General features: G+C 35.2%; 1 protein-coding gene across 3 annotated transcripts in view; it reads right to left on the reverse strand.

Moving 5' to 3' along the window:
* The window catches only part of PRKAR1B (protein kinase cAMP-dependent type I regulatory subunit beta), a 255,717-nt gene that overhangs the window by 48,867 nt on the left and 184,736 nt on the right, over positions 1 to 22,114 (reverse strand). For all 3 annotated transcript variants that reach the window (XM_074202616.1, XM_074202619.1, XM_074202617.1), the window contains 2 exons: positions 10,775 to 10,835; positions 6,141 to 6,262 (listed from right to left, as the gene is read on the reverse strand). In XM_074202616.1, coding sequence (XP_074058717.1) covers positions 6,141 to 6,262; positions 10,775 to 10,835 — 183 coding nt within the window. The remainder of the gene's footprint in view (positions 1 to 6,140; positions 6,263 to 10,774; positions 10,836 to 22,114) is intronic.

Consider the following 22,114-nt stretch of genomic DNA (forward strand, 5'->3'; position numbering starts at 1 on the left):
CAGGATTGCCTTATCATTTCTGTCACAATTAAGTAACCATGTTGGATAATGATGAAAGCTAAATGACTAAAGTTACTAAATTCACAAATGTATTCAATAAATTCATTTGGTTCAGTGCCTTGCACTTTTTTCCCTTTTCTTTTTTTTGATGGGGTAGGGAAGTCCATGGTGAGGTAAGGGGTGGGGAGAAGGGAGAAGGAAAGTAGACCTAATTTCATTGGAAACATATATAGAGAGACATATTATATGCCTGTGTGTGTAAACACTATAGCTATTTATGTTTATATAGCTGTTTACATATATATATATATATATATATATATGTATATATCTCTTCCTGTCTATCTATATAGAACTCCTGATTAGAAAGCTCTCTACTAATGTATATTGTCACTTATTCTGCAATTTATACACTCAAAGTTGCTTAAAGTACTAAGAGATTTTGACTTGTGGACAGTCACACAGGTCTTCTTGATTCCAAAGTTGGCAATCTATCCTCTATACCACTCTGCATCTAGTATCCTGTATGCAGAAGTGTTTCATAAATGTTTACTGAATTGAATTTACCAAATACCTACAAATTTGTTTGTTTTTCTAATTTTTAATTTAGCTGTCTACATGATTCATGGATCTGTTCATTCTCTGTTTAGTGATAGAAATACTCCCATGAGAACTGCTTTGGTTGCATTCTCCAAATTTTTGGTACTAAATACCTACTATATTCAGAAAACTACGTTAGGAGTGATTTGGGGACATAAAGAATGATATAACAAAGTCCCTGCCCTCACAGAACTTATAGCCTAGTAGGGGAAATAAAATATACAAATAACTACAGCACAAAGAAGAATGAGAACATGCAGAAATCAATATGGAGAATATGTTCCAACATCAATTTTTGTCAGATAATGTGGTAGTATCTACACTTAGCCAGGGATCATGATTTGGTTACATCTACCATATGAAAAAAAATCAATGCTATGCAGTCCCAAGGGCAAAGAAAATGGTTTCCTTGGGAAAAGTCTTCAAATGGCTGTGTAGACACACCCTTCAAGAGACTATTTCCTAGCTTTATAAAAATATTTTGTGAGATAAAAATACAAGTCCCTTAAAAATCTAGAATAAAAGCTTCAGAAATATTTAAAGTTAAATCATGGCCTTCTCCCTAAGTAGCAATTATGAAAACCCTGCCTTTCCCATAGTCTGTCCACAGGATGGATTATTATATTTTTGGAATAAATTCAGGGCACCGGCTTTCTGAGTTAACTCATTTCATGTCCTTGCTGAAAGGTGAGAAAAAACAAAACAATTTTCTTCTCCATTTCTTACTTCTAAAAGAGAGGAACAAGCTTTTCATTTTTTTTTTTTTAGATTTTTCAAGGCAATGGGGTTAAGTGGCTTGCCCAAGACCACATGGCTAGGTAATTATTAAGTGTCTGAGGTCGGATATGAACCCAGGTATTCCTGACTCCAAGGCCGGTGCTCTATGCACTGCACCACCTAGCTGCCCCCAAGCTTTCCATTTTGAACATAATTCTTACTAGAATTGAAATAATCCTTTCCTGATTTTTTCTTTCTTCTCTCTCCCCTAGAACACATTCCCCCACCAAAATTAATAATAATAACTTTAAAAAATAATCTAAAGTTTATTTGTATTACAAGAATGTTCAAGTCTAGGACTTCATATTATTTCTCAAGATTTTTCATGCTATATTTTCCGCACCATTCACCCTGTAAAATTTAAGCTCCTTGTGGGCAGGAATACATAATTTTTTAAAACCTTGTGGTTGTATTAACTAACACCATGTGGGTATTTGTGGAATCTTCCCTCTTATCTCCTTTCCTTTCTTCTCCTTCCCCCTTACCTTCCTCCTCCCAGGAGTCTTTTAATCTTTTATTTTTTTAAAGCAGCTTTTTGTGGGTTCTTTTGGTGAGTTTACATTAATGTACTTTCCATGCATCCTCACCTCCTCTCACTTCCAGATAACTCTATTCCATACAATAACCATTTCAAAATGTCTGCATATCTAGCCATGCAGTACATACATTTGCAGTGGGCCCTTAATTATTCAGGGGCTAATGATCTGGTTTGGGAATTATCCAAGCCATTGCCCCCTTTTTTCCTTTTTCCTTCCTTTCATCATTTTAGGTATTTAACTCCTCATTAACACCACCCACTATAGGGAGGAGTAATGGAAGAAAATAGTGAGAAAACTCAAATCTCTTTATAGTGGCAAAATAATTTTTGTTTTATCCAAGAAGAAAGATAAAACAAAAATTATTTTTTTTAGATTAGAGGAATTTCATGATTCATAAAATGTGTACAAAACTATACATACATACATAATATATACACATATAATAGTGCCTTCTAGTCAGTGTTTACATATGAAACTCAAAATATTAGGTATGCTGAGTTCTTTAAAAATGTCATTTCTTCCTTTCTTCTCTAAGAATGTAGCTGCTGATTATATTAGTAAAATTTCACATTAGAGTTACAATTTCTATGTTTTCATTTATTTTGATACTGAACAATCATTTTCAAAGTACCTACTGTGTACAGAGTACCATGTATAGAGTATAAGACTGAGAAAGCTATAAAATCTGAATAAGACAGTTCTTGCCCAAATGAAAATTATAGATTGTACACAATATAATAGAAGTACTTTAGGGTTATAAAACAAAATGTAATATCTGATATGCAACCAGATCAGGTACCTTTCATAATTGTGTCTTAAAGGGAGAATTTTTAAACAAAGGAGAGAAGTGTTCACCTCAAAACAAACAAACAAATAAATGAATCTATGAAATTAAAAAGTTTTTATACAAACAAAATCAATGTAATCAATAATAATCAATAAGAAGAGGAATTGTCGATTAGGAAAAAAAATCTTTGGATTTAAATACCATGGGAAAAGGTGCTCATTACCGATTAGGAAGAAGCAGGCAAGACTTAATATAGGAGGCAACATTTAAATTGATCTTTAAGGAATTGATAGAAATTCATCAGATGAGGAGCAAAGGTATGGAGATGAAAAAGTACAGGAGATATTGGAGATTATAGAAGGAAAGCCAGAGGTATACCAGATGCAGAAGGCTTTGACTAAGGAATTTGATTTTTAACTCTGAAGACAATATGAGACTCTGGAAGATTTTTGAGGAAAGGAGTGGTATAAACACATCTATGTATAAGAAAAATCAAACTTAGCAATGTTGATAACTTCATGTAATATGACTTTCCTTTCCCCTGCTTAGTGCTACTGCTTAATATATTTCACTAAGAAGTTAAATCATTTCAATTGTAGAAGATGGCAGAGCTTTTTAATTATGTGCAACTTATACTCCCTTTCATCTGAAGGAGAAAAATATATTATGATTGCTTAAGGCCAAAGGTACAATGTGAAAAAAAGATTGTTCTTAATATTTAAAACAGAAAATAAGGATGACAGGAATAGTAACAAATTTTAGATACTGTATAATCATGAAAATTTGTCAAATATTCAGTTTGGTATAATTTACTTCTCTTCCTTCTCATCCTCAATAATCACCTTTCCACTCTGATGAAACTTCTACCCAGAGGTTCCATTCTCCTGATTAGCGTACAAAAAGATACTATTATAAGAGGGGCCCTCACCATATTTTACTTTCCTCATGACTTGACTATTGAAACAACTTCTTTTCTCCTTCAACAACTTACCTTCCCTCCCACCATCTGATTATCTGATTTCTAACTCCCCTTAATCTGTTGTCTTTCCCCTTTAGAACACAAATTCTTTCAAAGTATACCTTGCTTGCTTGTATTTGGATCCCAAATGTTTAGCTTAGTATCTGGTACAGATAAGTGCTTAATAAATATTCTTACACTCCTAGTCTCCCTCTCCCCCCCCCCCCCCCCTCTCTCTCTCTCTGTCTCTGTCTCTGTCTCTGTCTCTCTCCTTTCCTTCTGTCACACTCCTCTCTCTTTGTCTCTTCCTTTTTCTCCCTGTCTTCTCTCTCCTCTCTCTTTAGCTATCTTTTGCTCTGTTTCTCTTGTCTGTCTCCCTCTCTCTTTTCTCACTCTGTGTTTCTATCTCCTTTGTTTCTTTTGTCTCTAACTCTGTCTCCTATCTCCCTCCCTCCCCCCCCTCCCTCTCCCTCCCCTCACGTCTGTCCATCTCTTCTTCCCTCCCCCCACCCCTTCCCTCTCCCTTTTTCAAAGAATACATATGAAACTCAAGCCTTTGAAATAGCAAGATTTTGTTCCAAATGCCTATCATTCTAAACTTTACTTCCTCTTTCATCTACTAGACACAAAATAACTAGTTACTAGAGGGTTTTCATTCTTTCCTACAGAAAGTCTCAGACATCTCTTAAAGAGAAAAACGGGATTTTCTTATCCATCAAATCCAGTGTGGAAAATTGGCAAGATGTATAAACAGTAACCAAAGGTTTCTTTCCCTTCCCCTACCCCCTTCTCAAGACAGCTGCTGAGACTTGGAATGATGGCAAGGCATGGACATGATCTATCATAAACTATTCCTTTAAGAAGTCATATACATTTGTCTTTTAAAAAAATTGTCCCTGTTTCTTTTTTTGTTAAATTTAAAAATTTTATATTTTGGTGAGGTAATCAGGATTACCTCAAGGTCACATGGTCAGAAACTATCAAGTGTCTGAGGTCACATTTGAATTCATGTCATCCTGATTCCAGGGCCAGTGTTCTATTCACTGTGCCAGCTAGCTGCTCTACCTTATTATCTTTGTCAAGCTTGAATGTCACTGTGGTATTGGGGACAAATACTCAATTTGGAGAGAGAAAATCTGGGTTCAAATTCTAGTTCTGCTATTTACTGAGAAACTATCTGACCTTATGTAGGGCAACTAGGAGGTGCAATGGTTAGAGCACTGGCTTTGGATTCAGGAGGATGAGAGTTTGAATCCAGCCTTAGACACTTGCACTCACTAGCTGTATCCTGGGCAAGTAACTTAACTCTGATTGTCCGGCTTCCAGGGTTATCTTCAGTCATCCTGATTCATATCTGGCTCTGGAGGAGAAAGTGAGGCCAATGACTTAGCACAGCACCCCTCACTCAAATCTAATTCATATGTTAGTCATGGCATCACCTCCCTGATGTCATGGTCTTCAAAAATGAAGGACAAACACAACTGATTTTATGTAAATCTTTTTACTTCTTTCTTCATTTATAATGGGGTAGTTAGGTGGTGCAGTGGATAAGAGTCTGGAGTCAGGAAATCTCTTCCCAAGTTCAAATCTGTCCTTTGACACTTACTAGCTATGTGACCCTGGGCAAATCATTCAATTAATTTTGCCCCAGTTTTCTTATCTGAAAAATGAACTGGAAAAGTGTTTGATCAATTAGTCAGTACTATCCCTTTATAAGTTGCCATTTCCAAAGTTTTGTGGTGGGGAGGACATGAGGACATAGGTTCAGACCCAAGTTTTCACTGCTGTGGGGAACTTGGTTTTTTTTTTTTTTTAGTTTTTGGTAGGCAATGGGGTTAAGTGGCTTGCCCAAGGCCACACAGCTAGGTAATTATTAAGTGTCTGAGGCCGGATTTGAACTCAGGTACTCTGTGGGGAACTTCTAAGAAGGAGGCACTCCATCAGTACCAATCATCAGATCTTAATCATCTTATAGGCTTAGAGGAATGTTTTGGTTAGAGGACATGCTCAAGACTACATAGTCAAAGCAGGACTTGAACACAGGTAAATCTGATTTGAGGCTGGCTCTCTATCCATTATACCACACTGCCTTTCATTTTGTTTTTCATTTTCATCCAGGATAGTTCAGTTTGATCAAGAATTAAAGACATTTCTTCTTATATACAACTGTGTATCATTTTGATTTTTTTTTGTTTTTTGGAAGAAATGGGGGTTGGATGATTTACCCAGGGTCACACAGCTAGTAAGAATCTGAGGCTAGATTTGAACTCAGGTCCTCCTGAATCCAAGGCTAGTGCTCTATCTACTATGCCCCACCTAGATGCCCCTTCATTTTGATTCCAGTCTACAGTGGTATCAATAATTACCCATTCTCCCCTCCATATTAAGTTCCTGAAAAGAATATATATCAAGATATGTTTCATCAATCCATTGTTTATAAGAGTATGGCCTAAATACAACCATCAAGCATAGGACTCACCTCAGTAATGATGAAAAAGTCATCCCCTGGTTGCCCCTGAACCACAATTTTTTCTCCATCTTCAAATTGGACAGGTTCCAATGCATCAGCCACTGTCAGTCGTTCCCACTTATCCAGTGACTCTGAAGATTTAGAGACAATAAAACTTTCATGATGGAAATGTCTGATTTGCTATGGAATTCAGTCACTAGGGATAATGGCAAAATGCTTCTTTTATAACTTTTAGCAGTTGCAAAACTCAAAGGCAGTCTTTTTTTCCGCTTTTTTTTTCTCAGAACATTCTCGGAAAACATGAAGAACATTAGCTCTGCAATGATTAATCTTTGCAGGGAGGAAAAAATGAATAAAGCACAAGGATGCAAAAATAAAAAAAATTAATTTTCCAATACGTTTGTGCTGTGAAGGTCCATATATTTTTTAATTTAACTTGAATGCTTGAAGCAAAGGATCAGAACTTAGTCTTGAGCAGGTAGATATGGTTCAAAAGCAGGCAACTATTCTCAAGGATGAAATTAACTTTACACAGTTATTAAAAATGAAGATGGGAGTCTGTGTAAAAGCAAGTCAGTTTAGGGAAAAAAAAGTTACTTTGCTTATCTTCAAAAGGAAAGGGCAGCATAAACATTTGCATGCAAGGAAATTACATCCAAGTTCTGTAGTTGTTGAATTCATTTGATTCCATTATAGAAGCAACTATCCATTAAGAACTGTCACTAACCATCACTGCATATGTACTTTTAATTCTATAGCAATGTTATATACACTACTTTTTTTTTTTGGTTCAGACATGTGATCTCATCAGCATGGACATTCCCTCCTTGTGTAAAAGTTTCTTTCACCAACTGAGAAGGACATTTCACCTGCAACTTGTAATCTTAGAGAATTAGGTTAAGTGACTTGCCCACAGTTATATAACTAATATGTGCTAGAGACATATTTTGAACCCAAACCCTCCTGAATTCATGGTTGGTTTTCTGATGCCTGCTGTCCAGGCTGCTTTTCTGATTATTAACTATACAAAACTGTGGTCATTTTAATCTTCCAACAATGCTTTTAAAAATTCAGGATTCAGATTACATTCCCCCTTCTCAACAAACTACCTCTCCTTGCACTCTCTGCATTCCCTCCTCTTTCTCCTCCACCATCATCCCATTCCACCCCACCCCATCCCTCTGGAATAAAAATAATTCATTTTTTATAAGAAATGGATAAATCCTTGATTAATTATCCAGTTTCCCTTTGAGGGTAAAGAAATTATTATTCAATTCTGGCCTGTACTTATTTGATGTTACTTATTTAGGACAGTTGGTAAAAATAAAAGGTAAAGCAATATATTTAGAATTGAGTTAATAGGGGAATCTCTTCTTGCAATATTGACAGCTGGTAAAGAGCTGTCAAAAACTATACCATGGTGCCTAAGATGAACAGCTGGTTTCTATTCAAGAACCTAAACAATTTTGTGTAAATGGGTAATATCGTTTCAATCAAGATTATTTTTTTAAATGGGGGCAGAGGAAAGTTACTTAAACAACTTGCTTCTGTTGTATATAAACAGTTCTCAGTAACTCTGAATGCTTTGGTGCTCAATCATTCCCAAATTATGCAAAATACCTTGAGAAAGATGTTCATTTAAAAGATAGTTAAAATTATTTAATTGCAAACTACAGTCTGTGTTTTTTGGGGGGGAAAGTCTCAAGAGAAAATGAACAAATCTGGTATTTTGGTACAAAAATGTCTTACTTATCCTTTAAATTAAATAGTCATTTCTACGTCTGTAAAGAGCCAAGTAGTTTCACAGTTGTAATGTTTATTTTTTATTGTCAGGAGGAACAGGTCTAAATTGCCATAGAAAAGTCAGGTAGAAAGCAAATACAAAACCAGAAAGTTTTTATCATTTTTCAGATAAAACTTTATATAATAAAGCTGGTATGATGAAGTTATAGGTAAAAGAGAGGGTGTCATAGAATTTATTCTATGGACATGTTCTTGATGGCCTTTAGGAGGAAAAACAACAAACTCTTAATCCTAGAATTTCTCAAATATCAAATGAATATGAGTTTATTTTTAAGACCCAGAGCTGTCAGGGGGTTATTTCTTTTCATATTCAAATAAATTCCGAAGACACTTCCAAAAAATCAATGTCCTAAAGGCTGACAATCTGCTATATTTTGGAAATCTTAGGACTGGATCATGGCCAACAATCTGAGGCTGAAGAAAATTCAGGGGTTTTTTTTATGTGTTTTGATTGTTTGTTTGTTTTTGCATGACAATGGGGTTAAGTGACTTGCCTAAGGTAAGTCTAGGTATTATTAAGTATCTGAGATCATATTTGAACTCAGGTTCTCCTGACTTCAGGGCTTAGTGCTCTATCCACTGTGCTACCTAGCTGCCCTCAAAATTCAGGTTTTAATGAATGCTTAAAAAAAATACATTTTCAACATTTCAGCAATGAGGTGATACATAATAATGAAAGGCAGGTGCAGCTTAGTTTAGGAAAATTCCTTGGCATAATTTGACCTAATTGACATTCTGAGTTTTGGAAGGCAAATCTCTTTCAAGTTTAAAGGAAGCCAAGGATGGGGGGGGGGGGGGGGGGGGGGGGGGGGGGAAGGTGGAAAAGCACTTATATTTGGCTTGAAACTAAGTATTGCTAAATTATTAATTTAATATGAATTTCAGCACATTCACAAGTCATGTAATGCTTATTTCCCAAAGAGAGATAGCCAGAAGTTCAATTACATTTTCAGGCTCCTTCTTTTCTCAGGGACAGGGATTAATATCTGCAATAACAACAACAAAAGCAAATTTTCTTTTCATAAATGAGGTACCAAAACTTTCAAAGCAAAATGTATAAAATTAGGCATTTTGAGCATATAGTCTGAGAAGATTTGTCAAATGAAATATGATCAGAATGCTCCTACCCAGGAGAGTCTTTCCTTCTATTGTCTAATACTGTCCACTTAATGATCGGGTTTTTGTTCTCTCAAAGGTGATTGATCAAGGAAGGATTAAGAGTTTGTTGTTTTTCCTCCTAAAGGCCATCAAGAACATGTCCATATTTTGTGACTATCACATTAATAAAAAAAAATCAAAATCCCAAGACATGAAGTTGAACAGATGTTTTCAGAATGTCTGACTTTGAGGATAAAAGCTAAAAGGCTTAAAAAGAATTAAAAAGGGGGAATCTGCCCTTTTGGGACTTGGGTGTTCACTAGTTTATTACACAAATGTATACGAAGGGAGTATATAGTGGAAAAGATTACAGGCCTTGAAGGCAAGAGTACATAGATTCAAATCCCAGTTCTTCTTATAAATTGAACTTAAGTCATTTACCAATCTGGACCTCAGTTTCCTCATTTGTAAAATGAAGAGATTGGGGTAGATAGCTTTTGAGATCCTTTCCAATTTTAGATCTATGACTGCTAATCTTCTGTTCTAGAAGGAGGATCTCCCATTTCATTTGGAAGAACCTAGGAAGCTGAAAACAACATTTTATAATTGCCACATTTAATCACCTTTCTAAAAGCTTTTTTTTTACTACAAACAATTTGCTGAGGCAAAGGTTAAATTAATCAAGATGGAAAAATTCATAGTTAAAGAGGAAAAGCTCATTTTTGATCAAAAGCAAATGAACATTGGAATGATAATATAGACAAGAAATGGACTGGTTGTACAAAACATGCTTAACTGTAGAAGGACAAGACCAATAGGATGGGTTTGCAATTTGCATGAATTTTTTTCTTAGAATTTTAAAATTGGAAGCCTTTTTGCAGGTCATCTAGAACAGTGGGGTCAAAAATCAAAAAGAAAGGAGGCTGCACAATCATTCAGAAAACCAGAAATTAACATTATCTATGTTGTGCATTATTTTTTTTATTAAACATTTCCCAAATGCTCTGGTTCCAGACTTATATGGCTTCTTGTGAACTTGATACTTCTGATTTAGTTAGCAACAATCTACTCACATTAGAGTCTGGCTTAATTCTCCCCCCAACTCTCAATACTGAAAATTTTTGACACCACAGGAGATATAATGGATTCACAGGAAGGTATCAACTATGTTAGACCATTAATGCTAACATACTGAAGCATACTTAACTAACGTTGTAATTACTAGATAACACTGCATGAAAATGCTTATAGGATCATAAATGTTAGGGGCCTGAGAAGTCATCTAGTCCAGTTTTACAATTAAGGAAATTGAGGTCCAGAGAATATATGACTTTCCAAGGCCACATAGATAGTAAATGGAGATAGGACTTGAACCATTGACTCTCCATTCAGTAATCTTTCCATTAAGCCACATTAAGGGAAAAAAAAGGTTGGTGGAAATGAGAATATAGATTGAGAACAACAGAAACAATTGAAAAGCTATCATCAGAGAATATCAGAAACCTTTTGGGGAGAAAAGTGTTTCCAATTTGCAAGCCAAAAATGCAAATTGTTTTTAAATTATTACACCCAGGCTTATAAGCAAATAATCCTTTGAAACTTTTCTTCAGGAAGAATGAAGTGAACAAAATGGCAGCCAGACAGACAATACAAGGAGTAATTTAGTCATAAAATAACTCAAGCAATCATTCATAAATAAATAAATAATACATAATAAATAAGAATAAAAGAGTCAAACTAACCCAAGATGGAGACTTTGCTCAGGAATTCCTCATACATTTTCCGTTTTCTTAGAGTGCTACCCTGTTTAAGAGAAAGGGAAACACAGAGGTCTAAAGAGAGAGAACATAGAATCTAATGTCTTATAACTTATTCAAACAAGTTTTGATTTTTTTGCTCTAGAGTTTAGACAGAAAAGCATTCCCAGGGCTCAGTTTTCCTTTGATCAAATTATGAGTCTTTCTTTTTGCATTTTAAGCACTGCTTAAAAATGCATCACAATTTTTAATGTACAGAGTTAAGTAATTTGCTATGTAGAATAAAAGTTTCTTTTCATTTTTGAAACCTCAACACTTAGCAAAATTCTACCTACTAGGCATTTAATTAATATTTATTGAATTGAGAGGTCTGGTTTTATTAGAATGTTTAAAACATTATTATTCCCAAAATGAAGGCAAAATATTTTGGTGTACAAATCAAGAATTTGGAAACTAGGCTCTAATTCTACCAGTGGACAGTCCTACTTTTGGACAGGTCCTTTACCATAGCTTTCCATTCTATAAAAAAGGAAGAACTAAGGACTAGCATCCCCAAAGTAATGAAATAATCTTACACAGTTGTGCTCAGCTGTTTTAATATGAAAATTCTTTTTAGCATTGAAAAAAAAACTTCATCAACCTCCCCATGATTGCAGTTTATGACAAGCATCTAATATTTGAGAAAATAACCAAGGACAAATTTGATTCTGAATTCAAAAATGCTTTTAAAGGCATTTGTATTTTTCTAATCAAAATAGCATATACATATATGTGTGAGACATATTATTTATTCAGTCTGCAGAAGGTGTGTTTCTTTATTCATTATCTGGAGTCACACTGCATATTTTGTTGGAACTAAATAAGGATCAAAATAACAAAATGACAATGTTTAGTTTAAATATGGATTTGAGGACCCTTAGCAATAACAGCCCACATTGGCAACAACTTCAATGCCTGACATGAATACTATTTTCTTACATTAAAATGCCCCTTTAGTCTTTTTTTGATCCCCTCAACTGCTACTGTCTTATTCCTTAAATTAACTCATTTATTTTGGGTTCATTCTGTATATGACTATATATGTACATGTTAAATTCTCTGATAGAATGTAAGCTCTTTGAAGGTAGAGGATATTTCATTTGTCATTGTTATCTCTAGTGCATCTCTTATAATAAACACTTAATAAATGCTTATTTATGGACCTATTGATAAAGGAAACAGATTCTCCTGCTGCCCTCCAATCTTGCATCTCCAACTTCATTTCAGATGTCTTGAATTGGATGTTCAATAGACATCTTAAATTTAATATGTCCAAAACAGAATTAGTTGTCTTTCCCCCCAAATCCTGCCATACTCTCAACCTTCCCTATTATTACAGAGGGCAATGCCATCCTCCAAGTCCCTCAGGCTCACAACCTGGAAGTCATCCTGGATTACTCTCTTATCTTTTACCTCCTATATCCAAGCTGTTGCCAAGGTCTGCCACTTTCACCTTTTCAATATCTCTCAATTATGTCCCTTTCTCTTCTCGGTTACTTCCACCATTCTGGTACAGGTCCTCATCACCTCACACTTTGATTATTGCAATAGCCTAATGGTGGGTCTGCCTGCCTCAAGTTTCTCCTCACTCCAATCCATCTTCCATTTTTCTAAAACACAGGCACAACTGTGTCATCTAATTTATTAATTCTGTGCCTCCCTATTCCCTCCAGGATCAAATACAAAAATCCTATTTGATATTCAAAGACTTTCATAACCTTGTCTCCTACCTTTTCAATCTTTTTACACAACATTCTTTGATACAGTATTGGCCCCTGGGCTGTCCTCCAAATAAGACACATTCTCTGGCTAACTCCCATGCCCAGAGTACTCTTCCCTTCTAATTGTAACCTTAATTATATACATAATATATTAGGAAAATATACGGAAAATATATGACCTCCAAAGGGAACCAAGAAGCATCACAAAATAATTCTGGTTTCCTTACATTATATTCGCTTATGGGTTAGATTTACAAAGTAGGAATTCACAACCCTCCTATATATGATTTCTCTTAGAATATGTTGCCATGAGATGAAAAGTAGATCCTGGTTAGTCTTATAATCTCCAGTTCTAAATTTCCCATAGACAGAATTAATTGGGGAAAAGAGACTAAGCAAACTTTCCCACTTAATTAGGTTTTGTTAAATAACAGAATCCCTTAGTGATATTGGTTAATGATTGCACAAATCTCATTAATAATCAAACATTTCCTTTAAATCTTGCTCTAATTATGTGGTTTTTTTATTTTTAAAATAAACTCCCTGTTACAATTTGGTATCTTTCTCATTAATCCTTAACTATTTATTATAAAACATTATCAACTCTGACCCTGATTTCTCCTACCTTTTGTTGTAACTAATTCACCCTAAATATTCCTTACAGTTCCTTTTGTACCTCCTCTGAGACTTCAGGCCAATTAGGTCCCAAAAATTTCTGTATTGTTTTCCCTAAGATTCATACTTTTTCTGAGGGAGGCAAATTGGAAGAGTGAATCAAGTTCTGACTTTGGGTCAGGAAGTGTTTAGTCTAAAATCTTGTTTCAGACTAGCTATGTGACTTTGTACAAGCTTCTAAACCTTTATATGGCTAAGTCTGCCTAAGTTACTTTATCTAATCATCATTAATACACTGCCACATAGGTACATATATATATATATATATATATATATATGTATATATATATATATATATATTTATGTTTTTGTAAGGCAATGGGGTTAAGTGGCTTGCCCAAGGTCACACAGCTAGGTAATTATTAAGTGTCTGAGACCAGATTTGAACTCAGGTACTCCTGACTCCAGGGCCGGTGCTCTATCCACTGCACTACCTAGCTGCCCCCCACATAGGTATATTATTACCCTCACTTTACAGATAAGGAAACAGGTTGAGAGGACAAAATGAAGTCCAGAGTCACACGGCTAGAACTTTTCTGATGTCAGAATTCAAACTCAAGTCTTTATGACTCCAAGTCTGGCCCTTTATCCACTACACCATTTAATTATCTCAAAAATAATAACAAACATCTATCATATAGAGTTGCAGGAGCAAAAATAAAAAACAGAGAATGACAAAAAAGTGCTAAAAACTTAAATGCTAAATTATTGTCAACTATTATTATGATTCTTTCCATGAAAGCTACTAGTGGTCTGTTTATTTACCAATTAACAAATAGCTTCATTATTTCCTATGGATCCTCTGCTTTTACTTTTTTGTACTCCATCCATTTTGCTATTGAAGTCATTTTTGATTATATCTGGTTCTTCATAACCCCATTTGGAGTTTTCATGTTAATGATACTGGATTGGGGCAGCTAGGTGACGCATTAGATAGAGCACCGGCCCTGGAGTCAGGAGTACCTGAGTTCAAATTTGGCCTCAGACATTTAATAATTGCTAGCTGTATGACCTTGGGCAAGTCACTTAACCCCATTGCCTTAAGTAAATAAAATTTAAAAAAAAGAAAAAAGATACTAGACTGGTTTGTCATTTCCTTCTGCAGCTCATTTTATAGATCATGAAATAGAGGCAAAATGGGTTAAGTGACTTACCCAGGGTCTCACAACTACTAAGTGTCTGAGACCAGATTTGAACCCATGAAGAGGAGTATTAACTAATTCCAAGTCCAGTGCTCTATCCACTGCAACACCTTCCCCCTTCTCTATCAATAATCAAGAAAAGCAGTCATAGCCACACATTTCAGTCTCCTTATTAGAAAGATGATCCTTCCCTGCATTTGTCTGATCATCTTTTCTCTAAATGGGGGAAAATAGTTCTCAAATTGTTGAAACTTTTTTCATTACACACACACATACACACACACACACACACACACACACACACACACACACACACGTAAACAGGTGCTCTCTCTCTCTCTCTCTCTCTCTCTCTCTCTCTCTCTCCCCCTATTCTATTTTTTAAGAGAAGTTTCAACAAATTTCTCTCACTACACACTGACCAGATAAGTTATTGATTAGATTTATGGTCTATTTTTTCCATAGCATCCATCATACTCAAGATGTGTTATAAAACATGCTTCTGAAAGACCTTGAAGTTATAAAATCTAGTTTCTTCTACAGATTAAGATTCTAAATTTCTACCCTTCTTATTTTCTGACTCTTTAATATCTTCCTGTCCCTTTGGTGTTGGTCATTTCAGTAATATCCAACTTTTTGTGGCCCATTTGGGATTTTGTTAGTCAGGATACTGGAATGGTTTGGTATTTTTTTCTCTAGCTTTTATTAGATGAGGAAACCAAGGTGAACCATGTTATATCACTTGCCCAGGATCACACAGCTATTATGTTCTGAAGCTAAATTTGAACTCAGATCTTCCTGACTCTGGGTCCAGTGCTCTATCAACTGCACTACCTACCTTCCTGAATTCATTGATTTTTTTCCTCTTTAAACTGATCTTTTTTCTTTCTTTCCTCCTCCCTTTCTTTCTTTTCTTTTTCCTCTCTTTCTTCCTTTTTTTGCTCTTGCTTTCTTTCCATACTACTTCCCTTTTTCCTCTTTCTCTTCTTTCTTTCTTTCTTTCTTTCTTTCTTTCTTTCTTTCTTTCTTCCAAATGAAGTCCAGCAATTTATCTAGGTTCCTATGTTCATTAATTTGGGGTTCTCCCAACTCATCCTTCTCTTTCAATTCTCATACACAATGATTTACTGATTCTGCCTCTTACCATATCAGTTTTATCTATCCTCGTTCCTACTCATTTCTACTCTCCCCCCTACTTGTAACTCAACCTTCCTATGGCTGCCAAAATATTCTTCATTTTTCATAAATCTGATCATGTAGACACTCCTCTGCTCAAAAATATTCAGTGTCAAAGATTTATGATGAAAAATGCTATCCACCTCCAGATAGAGAACTGATAAATTTTGAGAGTAGATTGAAGCATATTTTTCTCTTTATTTTTATTTTTCTCAACATAGCTAATGTAGAAAGATGTTTTGCATAATTTCTTATATGTAATAAATATATTTTTTGCCTTCTCAATAGGTAGAGGATAGAGAGAGGGAGAGAATTTGGAATTGAAAGTAAAATTTTAAAAAATCAGTGGCTATTGATTACCTACCAAATAAATTATTTGCCTGGAATTCAAGACCTTTGGGCAATAGGGCACCATCATACCTTTCTGGTCTTTTTTTTTTAACCTTTCTTCATCTATGCACTCTGTGCTACAGTTAGATTGAACAATTATCTGTTACCTCAGCATGTAATATATCCTCAGGTATCTGAGTGATGCTTCTGCTCATACTAATTCCTCTGCTTGAACATGTTCCTTCTCCAGTCTTTAAAGCCCAATGAAACCATTACTTCCTCCAGAAAACCTTCCTTGATCTCTGTTCTCCACACCTCCACCTCCTCCTGCAGATTTCACAAAGCATTTTTATACCTTTAATGCATTTATTATCATTATACTGTTAGCTCCTTGAGGGTAGTCAATCTTTTCTTTGTATCCCCATTGCTAAGCACGTGACCTAACCCAGAGTAGAGGTTTAATAGATCTCTATTGATTATTACTACTATTGTGTATTACAGTGACAAGCATTGAAGTCTAGACCTAGATTAGAATTCCATAAAGGCAGGGACTGTTTCTAATCTAAACATCTAATAATCTCTCCTCTCCACTCACCTAGCACAGGCACTTACTAAATAACTATAGTTAATGGAGTCAAAATGATCCAATCACATACTGACTGTCAGCAGGTGATGGATGTCATAGCCAGCTGTAAGTCTCTAAGTGGCAGCAAAGAAGCAAATCTTTATTGGTAGAGAAAGTTACCTATCCTAGAAATTCTGTATACCAACAAACTCAAAGGTATACTTCCTTTTCTCTTAAGTGGCTCATGAATACTTAGTCCAGAGTGATTAAAATGTCTATTATTAAGCCATCTTAGAAAAAGGATCATCTCTCTCTCTCTCTCTCTCTCTCTCTCTCTCTCTCTCTCTCTCTAAAGGAAAGGGGGACATAAAATCCCAGAAATGCTAGATCTTTTATACACTTTATATACAAGATTTGTTCCTCTCCTTCGTGCCAGTCATTCCTTGGGGTCACAACCTAATCGATACATACTCCCCCATGTTTTCCTATACTAATGAGCACAAGGGAGATAACAGTAATCTCCTTGAGCATGTGCAAAGGAGGATGACAGGCTCTAGGTTAACTCAGAACTAAGTGAGGTAGACCTGATTTACTCTCAGGTTTTCATCAGGTCGAGGCTAAGTCTTACCAAAACAGGCAGATCCCAGTCTTTGTGGTGTAAATTGATAATTTCCCTTCACATTCTTGTGGGACTCAAACACCCCCATATTCCTCACAAATATGTTTTAATATTATTTTGTTACTTTTCCCCATCTGTAAGATGACAGGGTTGGATCTGCTGACTTCTGAGATTCCTTTGAATATCCTGTTATTCTATGATCTTGATTTTTTAAAAAATCATTATTAAATAGTCTATGAAATTACAGCAGTAGTCCTTTTTGATGATGGCTGAGAAGGCCCATCTAGTCTAGCCAAGTTATAAGGATACACTAGCCACATAAAAGCAACATGTTGAACATTTTGAGGCATGGGAACTACAGGCTACATCTCTCACAGTTTGACTAGCTATTTCTAGGAGGGAGGGAAATGTGTTTGATACAAAACTCCCTTTGTCTTGTTCTTCCCAGCAAGGGAATGCTTATGGGTGTGGAAAGGATAAAGTAAGAAAGAGAAACCAGAGGCAAAAAAGGGGAAAAAAGGTCTGAAAGATTAATGCCATGGACTTTTGGTGGGGGGGCTTTTAAATGCCTGTCCCTAGAAAACTATGACAAAAATTTGAAAGGAAACAAAGTGGAGAATGGAATGACTTTGAACACTTAGAAAGCAATAACTCACATGGGGGGCAAAATGCAAGATTTTTACATAGTTATTTGCTCTGGGATTCATAGTATTACTACTGACCTTTCTCCAACCCTACATTATGTATAGTCAAATCATGTTCCTCTCAATCCCACCTACCATAATTTTTCCTCTCCCTATTCTTCAGCCCCAAGCTTTCAGTATCAACCCTTCTTCAGTTCTTTCACTGGTTTATTTAGGCATTTATGGTCAACAGAATGAGTCTTACAGATTTACCTCCAAATGCCATGCATTTCCATCTGTTTACAGTATCTTGGATAGAAATCTAGACTTAAGTCCAGAGGCTTGGGTTCTAGTCCTGGTTTTAAATAAGTAGTTTTGTGACCTTGGATAAAACACTTTCATCCTCTGGGTCTCTAATTCTTTACCAGTGAATGAGAGGTTTGAACCAAGATAATCTCTAAAGTCCTAAAGTCAAGTTCTTAACATTCTATAAGCTCTGCTTCTTTTTTTTAATTCCCCCAATCTTACTGCGGCTTGTTTCTCTTTTCAGTGCCAATATTTCTACCTCCTTTTGAAGAATCATTGCTCTCCTTCCTGGGAAGAAGTAGGAGGCAAAGTAACCTTAGAATACCTGCTCCATCATCAGAAGTGGTTTAGAAGTAGGTTTGCAAACATTTCCTAAAAACTGAATAGTCCATAGTTTTCCTCTCTACTAGATGGCCCTCCCAGTCAAGGGTTACATTGTGATTGAAAAATAAAAGTTGTAAGTCACTTCTATTCACCCAACACATATTTTTATTCGCCTGGAGGAGTAGGCAAGTAGCTAATTGTAAGGTTAACTTTAAGATTTCTAAATTTAAAGAGTTTGGTGTTTAAGAGACTCTGCAGCTGACAAAATATAAAAACTGTGCCCACGTGATGTCAGTCACCTGGATATATAAAAAGGTCTGGGAGAGTGAGAGGATTTTTCACTTTTCATTTGGATGTTTGGCATCAAATAGATGTTGCTTAAATTTTACTCTATCCTATGTGTCTGTCTCACTTGGAAAATCTAAAGTTAAAAATGTATGTGAATTCAGAGTTCTTAAAGACATGGGGAAGGAGGGAAATTTCTTTGCAAAAGATTTTTTTTAATTTTGCAGAACATTGGCTTTAAATAGTAAGCTGCCTTTAGTACATTCTTTTTAGAAATAGAACTTCACAAGTACACATCTATTACATAAAGTAAAACAAAATAAAGCTTTACATTTTCCAAACGATGATTAGTTTTCTCTGGAATTATTAGGGAGCTACAAGTTTTGCTGTCCATTCTCCTCTACATACCCTTACACCAATAGTACATCCAAATTTGTAATCATTGAACAGGGACACTACTGAGGTTCATTTTTGTATCTAAAATTCATAGTCTGACTTTTGGACTTTTTAGGATTATCTTATACATTTGTTTTAAGTGCATATAGAGTTTAGATGTCAAACATTGATCAGAAATGTTTAACACAAAAGACATTTTCCTAGTCCATTATTTTCTTCTAACTATAGCTGCCTTGGTTTTATTTCTGTAAAAACTTGTAAATTTTATAAAATGAAATTATTTATCTGTTTTTAAAATAATCTCCTTTATCTAGTTATGAATCTTCCCCTTATCCACAGCTGTAAAAGATACTGCCTTCCATTTTCTAATTTTTCATGCATATTTAAATCATTTTATTAATTGGTATTTGCTATAGTATATGATATAAAATTCTGAACAAAATCTATTTTTCTACCAAACTGCTTTCCCATTCTGCATCAGTTCTTCAAATAAAAGTGCCTTCCTGTTCTTGGAATTATTGAACATTTTATCTTTCACTCTATTTAGGAGTCTTTAAAAGGTCCCTTTCTTTCATTCCTGAAACTATTTAGGAAATTGTTAAGTATATCAATTGAACAATCAACATATAAAAATTACTATGTCAATTGCAAATAGTTCTTATTTAATATTTCATTAGCAGAAACTTAAAAGTTTCTTTGAGACAACACTTTGCTAGCCTACCCCAAGATCCTGATATCTTTTTATCTATAATTCATATACACAGCAGGAAGAAATCTCACAGGGCAACTAATCAAAGTTTTTCATTTCCATAAGGAAAATGAAGCCCAGAGAAATTAAATAAGTGATCAAGGCAGGATTTAAAGCCAGGTGCTCTGACTCTAAATTTGATTAATTTTCTATTGTACCATGCTATCTATCGATTAACCTTTCTTCTAAGCATGGTAAATTGGGAAATTTTTGCCCTCCTGATATTCAACATATCTATTGCATTCAACTTAGAGTTGAAAATAAATAATATAGCAAGACCATACTAATTATTTGTCAAATCAAGTTGTATTTCAAAGGGCATCTGATACACTTTTTTTTGAGAGCAAGTTATAATTTTTGCTCTAGAAATGAGACTTTTATGGAGAGTGGGAAGACAAATCATTAAGTTCTTTATTCCTAACTGAGCTTCTGAGTTTGATGCTGTTTTCACCCCAGAATGAAAAAAAAATGACTTATTGTGAACAGCAGATATTGTTCATAATGTTCATGTAGAAATCACATGTCCCAAATATATATTTGAAGGATCTTTGGTTTTTGCTAGTATGGATACTCTACCCCCATAAAATCAAAAATTTTCTGAATCTTAGTAGGTGATTTTCATGAGCTGAGGCAGTCAAACAAATTCCAATTCCTAGGAGCCAAGTCAAACTTAACTAGACTGACTGATCCTCTGAAGAGGTAGGAAGGGTGATTTTTATTATTCTCACTTAGTAGATAAGAAAATAATCAATTTTACCAATATTCATTGGCTTCTAAAGGACCTGTCCAAAGGTTATATAACAAGTAATGGTCAAAAACAGGGATTAGAACTCAGGTCTTAGGTTTTGAAGCACAATGTTCTTTCCATTATAATTAGCCTTCTACCTAAACAAAAGAATCTGACATTAGAAACAAACTTAATATGTTGACTGGAAGACTTCTTCCACATGTCTCTCCTTTTAGCACCACGATATTCTTACATGTCCTTTTTAGTTCTCCTTTTAAACCTTCCCTCCCTTATCTTTTCATACCCACAACAACTTTTCTTTACCTCCCTTTCTTTTTTGCTCATTTTGTTTAGGCTTTGGAGAAAAAAGAATGACCCTATCCCTCTGGTTTCAAGTTCAAGACTGGGCTTCTGCAGCCTTAATTTACTCAAACAAATTTGCAAGAGGTCTCACATTACTAATAAGAGCTAAGTTGGCAAGACCTCTCCTGCTATGGGGAGTTCAGATGGTTCCAGCTCATTCCCTCCCTGTGTAAACCCAATACCAAACCATGCTTAGAATGTACATTCGCAGGTATAATTTTATTTTAAGAATACTGCCCCACCTTTAAACAAAGTTACTGCGCATGTAAACATTTTACTCTTTGAATTGGGGCATTCTCAATCTTTTTGTTATTTTCATTATTGGAAGCTCTGAAATCATGCATGAACTGGAAACAGGGAGAAATTCTTGAAAGGTAGAGAGAAAGAATGGCTGCTGACAATAAAGTCCCTGAGAAGAAAAGAGTGGTGGTGGTGGTGGGGGGAAACTCTGTCAATTATACTGCCTCCCCTCTGGTAATCTTGGCAACCTGAACTAAAAAAGAGAATGGTGTGTCAGAGAGAGGAGATTAGGTGAAGAGGGAGGGGAGGTCATGGGCAAGGCAGAAGTAGTTAGTTTAGAGATCTATCATATAAAGCTTCAAATTCTACCAGCAGATATCAAATCTAACAGCTAGAAACTCTTGCTATGCCTCCCATTGCATAAATTTGACAAGTTTTTTTTCTAAATCCCTAAACTAATTAGAGACTAGATTTTTGATACAGCAATAAAATTAATGATGAACCACAAGCAGACTGAGATGGAGGATGTTCAATAATATGGTTCTAGACCAAAAGAACATTGTACTCATTAACAATTACATTGTGAGTGGATCAACTATGATGGAAGCAGCTCCTCTCAGCAGATCAGAGATCAAGGACAACCCCAGAAGACATGTTATGGAAAATGTCATCCATATCCAGAGGGGGAAAAAATAATCTATAGAACCTGAATGGATACTAGGTTCACTTTTTAAAAACTTCTCTTATACTTTTCCTTCCTATCTTATGGTTTTCTTTCTTTCCCCTTGGTTCTAGTGCCTTTTACACAAAATGATTAATATGTAAATATATTAAATACAAATGTACATATACATTGCTCACTGCCCAGGGGTTGGGGGTAGGAAGAGAGGGTGTAGAAAAATGTGAAACTTAAAAATTTGCAAATGTATGAATGTTGAAAAACTACCATAGCATGTAGTTGGAAAAATAAAATAAAATAATCGATTAAAAAATAATATGGATCTTAGTGCTGAGGGCCTTGCAATGATAGATGGAGGAATAAAAGA

This window comes from Macrotis lagotis, chromosome X (genome assembly GCF_037893015.1).
Source record: "Macrotis lagotis isolate mMagLag1 chromosome X, bilby.v1.9.chrom.fasta, whole genome shotgun sequence".
NCBI lineage: Eukaryota > Metazoa > Chordata > Mammalia > Peramelemorphia > Peramelidae > Macrotis > Macrotis lagotis.